This window comes from Glycine soja, chromosome 6 (assembly GCF_004193775.1).
Source record: "Glycine soja cultivar W05 chromosome 6, ASM419377v2, whole genome shotgun sequence".
Taxonomy (NCBI): domain Eukaryota; kingdom Viridiplantae; phylum Streptophyta; class Magnoliopsida; order Fabales; family Fabaceae; genus Glycine; species Glycine soja.
Window position 1 is genome coordinate 18918110 of NC_041007.1, and position 6923 is coordinate 18925032.

General features: G+C 34.4%; 1 protein-coding gene across 1 annotated transcript; it reads left to right on the plus strand.

Moving 5' to 3' along the window:
- The first annotated feature begins 69 nt into the window (after window positions 1-69).
- LOC114416618 (ATP synthase subunit gamma, mitochondrial-like) lies at window positions 70-6002 on the plus strand. The gene is made up of 9 exons (XM_028381556.1): window positions 70-319; window positions 439-482; window positions 661-813; window positions 1018-1131; window positions 2120-2247; window positions 2963-3085; window positions 3284-3403; window positions 5195-5316; window positions 5679-6002. Exons 1-9 carry the CDS (start codon window positions 225-227, stop codon window positions 5746-5748), a joined length of 969 nt encoding a protein of 322 aa, XP_028237357.1. The 5' UTR covers window positions 70-224; the 3' UTR covers window positions 5749-6002.
- The last annotated feature ends 921 nt before the right edge of the window (window positions 6003-6923 follow it).

Genomic DNA, 6923 nt, shown 5'->3' on the forward strand with positions numbered 1-6923 from the left:
ATTTTGCCAGTATTTACTTACCTAGTTAGCCGTAACAAACCATTTGGAAAAAATCGAAAAGTCCGTGGGATTTGTGACAACACAACGCTGTAAAGTACTCCTCAATTCGAAAACGCAGTGTTTTAGCATTGTTCCTCAACACACACACACAAAAAAAACTCCCTTGTATATTGTTGTAGCTCTAGCTAGGGTTTCGCAAGTGCGATCGAAGAAGAACAACGACGATGGCGATGGCTGCAGCTCTGCGTCGCGAAGGAAGGCGTTTGACCCAACCAATCAACGCCCTCCACTCTTCTCTCAATTCCTCCCTCATCTCTCAGTCAGTGTTTGTTCCCTTTCTCTCATTATTCTTCTTTATCAAAGTTCCTAACTCTTCGATTTTCGAGATCTCGATCGATTTCACACACTAATCGAACTTTTTTGGTTTCTCTCTTTCAGAGACCAAGCCCCTCATGGCGCGCGCTCCATTTCCACTCAAGTTGGTACGATCCGTTTTCTTAATTTCGTTCTGCAGTGAGTTTTTTTGTTTTCTTTCAGCATTATGTGATAGAGATAGAAGGTTGGCTTAGTGGTGAAGGGAGAAGGGAACAAAAACTAATAAACTAACAACTAACGTTTGTGGATAATTTTTTTCCCAACGTTATGTGATGAATAATGCAGTGAGGAACCGAATGAAGAGTGTGAGGAATATCCAGAAGATCACCAAGGCCATGAAGATGGTTGCCGCGTCCAAGCTGCGGGCCGTTCAGACCAGAACTGAAAATTCCCGCGGCCTCTGGCAACCGTTCACCGCTCTTCTCGGTGACGATCCCAGTATGTTTCGCGATCCTATAATTATTATTGTTGTTGTTGTTGTTGTTGTGATCTATTTTGGGATCTTAATACATGTGAAACTCCTTCATTGGAATTTTTTTATGAATTAGGTATGTGGTGTGTTACTAGTGTGTTTGTTGTGTGTGGAATTTAATTTTATTTGTCTGATGCACTGACCTTGTTTTGGTTTTGTGTTTGTCTAAGGTGTTGACGTTAAGAAAAACGTTGTCGTTACCATCTCTTCGGACAAAGGTCTTTGTGGTGGAATCAATTCCACGTCTGTCAAGATAAGCAGGGTTTTGAACAAATTGAATTCTGGTAATTTTTGCATTTGGGTGATGTTAAACACTGTTTTTTGTTTTGTTTGACTGGATTGTTTTTAGAATGTTAAAATTGAAAGGGTTTCGAAATGTATAAGTTTGTAATGTTTGATCATTTTATGAGCTTAAATCTCTGAACATAATTCATAATGCATGTTCCCAAAATATTATTTACCTAGATTATTGGGATGAAAAATAGCAGATGAAGATGATACATGTATACTGCTTGTACAAGGGTAAATTTGAAATGGTTCATATTTTAAATGTCTAGTACAAAGTTTTGGGTGTTGGTTCACATGCAGATGTCCAGTTTTGGGTGTGTTAAGATATCTCACTTTGTTTAGGAATATTGTTAGAATACTTTGGTAATTCTTCAATCCTGAGCTATCTTTTGGGTTCACATAGGCCAAGTCCATTTTTAGTATAGTATCCGACTCTATCCAATTTAATGTTAAGCCTCCTATAGATGTCCAGTCCAACCAACTTCACTCTAGATGTTCGTCTACAGTGTGAAGGGTGTGTTAAGATTTCTCACATTGGCTAGAAATATGAACAGAATTCTCCTTATAAGGCATGTGGAAATGACAATCTTTCTCACTTGAACTACTTTGGTGGTTGAGCTAAGTCCAGTTCATTTATAATTGCAGCGTTGCTCACCATTTTTTTTTTTTTGTATTCTGAGTTTTACTACTTTTAGCATAAGTATAAACTTATTTGAGTCCTCATTTTCTTGACTTATGTTATTATTTATTTGTATCAGCTTAAGACTATGACTTTTGACTATTAATCATGAATATATCTCAAATTTGGATATTTTTTTTAGCATTTTTATGTGTAGTAGTATAAAATATTTAATTTGTATTTAAAATCTTTAGAATAGTGGCCATCCCACTATCAACTATCTCACTAATGTGTTTTCTGGGTTGACCACTACTATCCGAAATTGATAACTATGTTTCTAATTATATACAATTTTACTACAATAGGGCCTGATAAAGAGACAAAATATGTCATATTGGGAGAGAAGGCTAAGGCTCAATTGTTGCGTGACTCAAAGAAACAAATTGCGCTCAGCCTTACTGAATTGCAGAAAAATCCCCTGAACTACACTCAGGTTTGCTTGTTGTGTCTCTCTGCCACTCATTGGTTAAGTATTACATAATTAAATTTCTGCTTCTACATTTTCTTTCAAGAGCCTGTGTGTTTTAATCTACATTGAAGTCTGAACATTAAGTTTTCTTTGAATTGATTAGTTCAAATGTAATTATGGTAGAGGAGCCAAGATTATGAGGATTTTGACAGTTTGGTATTTTTATTGGCTACCTTTTTTAAGGAAAAAATGAATTAAGCAATGAAAAATAATGAGGTTGAGGTGGACAGCAGTAACAGAATATCTTATAGATGTGAACTTTTAGTGTGCTTTTGAATCTTAAATTCACGGGTTTTACATTTTTTATGCAATTAAGTTCTCAGCTGATCTTACATATTAAATTGTTGAAAGAAAGATTGCAATTATGACCTTCCTTTAAATGGTTTTAATTACTCATTTTCTGATTGAGCCTAATATGCTTATTGGCCTTTGTAGCCAACCTGACTCAGGTGAATAGGGCTTAGTTATTGTTGTTGAAATTCAAACATAGCACATGTTTGGTTCAACAATTTTTTGGGGATTTTTTCTCCAGTCTTAAAGCTTTCTTAAGATGAAGCTAAGCAAATGTTTTTCATCCGCAAAATAAGCTAGTTGAATACATAAATATGGATTTTGATGATTTACAGAATCTTGCACTGAAATGTCTCCACTGCCCTATGCTATTTGTTGGATCTTTCAGGTGTCTGTCTTGGCAGATGACATTCTAAAGAATGTGGAGTATGACGCATTAAGGATTGTTTTCAACAAATTTCATTCTGTTGTACAATTTTTGCCAACAGTTGCAACTGTACTGTCTCCTGAGGTACTTCCATTTGTCAATTTTTTTTCCCCTACATTTTTCAAATTTTGTCCCTTGAGCCTAACATCTAATCTTGGCAAAATTTTGGGTTTACAGTTGCTTTGCATGTAGAAAGGCCTGAAGGGAGTTATATTTTGCAATGATAGGCTTTGGTATTATGCTATTTACTTGTTCAATCTTATGAAGGTGATTTTCATGTAGGTTATTGAGAGAGAGGCTGAATCAGGAGGAAAGCTTGGGGAATTGGATTCATATGAGATTGAAGGTGGCGAGACAAAAGCTGAAATTCTTCAGAATCTGGCTGAGTTCCAGTTTTCTTGTGTGAGTAATTTTCAAAAACTTTGACAAACTATGCTGCTGGCTTTTTTTTTCTTTTTATATTTATTTACTTTATTACACTAATGAATATTATCTAAACATCCGATTCTGATCAACTGAAATTTTAAAAAGCAACAATGCAAGGAAATTTACCCGTACGAGTTTTGCTTTAGGAAATTTTCCTCTTGTCATGTTAGTAACATTTTTTCATTTATCTCATAGGAAATGAAACTCAGAATATTTTTTCATACATGTCAAAGTGGTTGAAAAGAAAGATATCTTTTACATATCCATCCAATTTTTCAACTTTTCCTAAACGGATGGCAAAATAAAATTATCGCTTGACTCTTGAGGTATATGCAACCTTATCTCTGCAAGGTAAAAGGTTGTTATAGAATTGTAATTGGTGGCCTCTAGATTAGTTTTAAAAATTGAAGCGGTGATCAACCCAATCAAGTCACTGGGTCAATTGGTCAAACCAATGGGTCGCTAATTGACCTGCATGACTTGGTTTGTATTCAAAAAAATTGAAAATTTTATACCGGGTCTTTAAAAAAGCAAAAATATCACAAAAAAATTAGTATAATTTCACGAGCTCAATATTCAAGTTCAAATCTAGATTAATATTATATTATTTATCATTCATAATTATTTTAAAGATTATATATATATATATTTTATTATGATCTTTTAAATTTTAAATATTTAATATAATAACCCCCAAAATGGCAGTTTTGTCTGCTAATGTTTATATATGTTTATAACAAAAACATGTGAAGATGTATGAGAGACCTGAGCACCAAGGATGCACGACCTGCAATGCTAAAGTTGTAGTAGTTAGTTTTGTAAAAAAATGTTTTTGGCTAGTTGTATTATAGTGTGACAGCATTGGAAGCTGTGCATGTCTATTACGTGAGACAATGCCTAGCTGTTGTGCATGCAGATCGAGAAAGTATGCTGCTGAAGCAGATTTAGACAGCTAGGGCTATTGTGCACTGATCGAAAAAGTAAAGCTGCACAAATAAAAAAAATCAAGTTTGGAAACTCGGTTCAATAACCAGTCACTACATCTATCGGTTTGCCGGTTCATTTGGAAACTTGGCTGGTTTGCTCCCGTTCCCAACAAGTCAATGACACGAACGATCCAATAACTGGCTCGGACCGGCTGTATCAGTGGTTTTGGTTACCTGCCCAACTGGTCGGTCCAAGTCGGTTTTTAAAACTATGCTCTAGATTGTATATGACATAGACTAAACTACTAAAATGTGTGATTCTTCCTTTGATGGACCTTTTCATGGACAAATCCTGAATTGATTTTCAACCTCAATATGGGTACAAATTTTGATAAACAAGATTCACTCACTAAGGTGGACATAAGTTCAGTTTTTCATGTTTCACTGCCAACCCCTTTCCTTTTTCGATTGTTCTTGTGGTTGCTTTTTTGTAATTCAAACTGTAGAGGATTCCTGAGTTTGTGACAAATACACTTTGGCCTTGTGATCAGATGATTTTCTGAATTCATGGATGGAAAACTACTATGAGCTTTTTGGGATATTGATATCAGTTTTTTTGTTTTATATACACATAATATAACTACTCTTTCTATCTATTAGAATAAAAATTTCAGAAGAACTTTCTTTGGTATGCTTTTACTTTTTAATGGATTTCCTTTTCAGCTTTGTGTTGTTTTCTTTTATATACCTATTATTGATTTAGAAATGTTATCTTGATTTGAAAGTCTTTCTTTTGACATCATGGTCTACTTTTATTTTTACACTACTTTGCTATATATAGGTCATGTACAATGCTGTGTTGGAGAATGCTTGTAGTGAGCAAGGAGCAAGAATGTCTGCAATGGACAGCTCTAGCAGGAATGCTGGGGATATGCTTGATCGTCTCACCCTCACCTATAACAGGTTTCCTTTTCTTTCTCTTCTTCTACATGCATATTTTAGTTGGTACCGTCTTTGTTGGGAAATATGAAAAAATGACAGGAAGACATCCGTTCCCTAGTAGGCACCAGAGAGATATAAAAAGAGGTGTCTTGGTATGACACAGAAAAGAGAGACAAAAAAATGTCTTGCTAACTGACATTGGTTTATGAATTCAACCGTATAGAGTTTTTATTGGACTACACCTTATTAATGCATCACAGTGTAGTACGTTATTCCCATGTAATCATGTATGCATGCATGGGCTTTTTAATAAAAAAATTTCAATTAAGAGTGTTAAATTATGTTATGATTGGACTCACTGGTCTTTGTTTATTTTGTGGCAGAACTCGTCAAGCATCAATCACCACTGAATTGATAGAGATTATCTCTGGAGCTTCAGCACTGGAAGGTTAATTACAGGAGAGCAATCTGTGTAATATATTCAACAGTGGCGCGATATTAAGATAATATCGTTGGATTCTTTTGAAATTTGTTGGTGTCATTTTTTTAATCTTACTTGACTTCTGTAATAAGTGTTCCAAGGTCAAACCCATTGTGGGGATTTCTTGGTTGAGACTAGATATTTCTGGAATTGTGTTTTTGCTGTTGAAGATGGAGTCTGTCTTTTTTTGAAATGACTCATAATAAGATTTTTCTAATTTTAATAACGATGGGCCTTCCTATCTCATACAAATACGGGTGTTTGAGTAAGAGTTGTGTTCAATGTAACATACTTTTTCATTAAAGCAACAAGTTTGTTTCAATATGTCAAAATATGGATCATGTTTGGTTATCCTGCCTCACAATGAGGGTAGGAACAAGTAAAAACTTAAATGTCAAGATTGGAAGTCATGTGTTAACCATGTCACACTATTGATTAAACACTTCTAGTTGTCCAAATTAGCTTTTCTGGGTTCAAACGGTCCTAGGATATGCATTAACATATTACTAGTCACCTCATAGTCTCTAATGCCAAATTTTACCAGCAATCCTTAAGGATTTTCCAAATTTAGCATCCAATGTCTAAAATGACAAATCAAGAGCACTATAATCATGAACTTAGAACACAGCTTTCTATCCTACTTGAGCATAAGTAAAGTTCTAGGTAATTCTAAACTAGAACTTGTACACTCAGCTCCAAGATCCAGAAGACATCTAAATCGGATTTTAAGTTACTTGGAATTTAGAGCAACTAGTTATGTTTAGAAGCCTTGTTGAAGGCAGAAGAGGATATTTGTAGAAATCCTTTTTGGGGTAAGATCAATAGTCAATAGCTTCTAACCACGACTTCCATATATCTAATCACAACTTAACCACAACTTAGAACACAGTTCGAGGTTAATTAGGCTTGAGGAACTTAGTTGGTACAACTAACACCACAAAAAATCCAGTCATTAGAGGGGGCAAATCTGTGGTGGTTTTTAAAAATCATAAGAACATTATGGACTGGTTTGTTTAAACTTAATTTTTTTTAAATAAACACTTAAAAAAAATAATGCCATTTGCTTTTCAAAATAAATAAAGAAACATTTTTTTTGTTGAGAAATAAATAGAAAACAATTTTTTAAGAAACAAATAAAAAATAGAAA

Coding starts and splice junctions, on each gene's coding strand:
- LOC114416618 (XM_028381556.1), top strand. CDS start 225: ATGGCGATGGCTGCAGCTCTGCGTCGCGAAGGAAGGCGTTTGACCCAA. Junction 320..438: donor AATTCCTCCCTCATCTCTCA/GTCAGTGTTTGT, acceptor TCTCTCTTTCAG/AGACCAAGCCCCTCATGGCG. Junction 2,248..2,962: donor ATCCCCTGAACTACACTCAG/GTTTGCTTGTTG, acceptor TGGATCTTTCAG/GTGTCTGTCTTGGCAGATGA.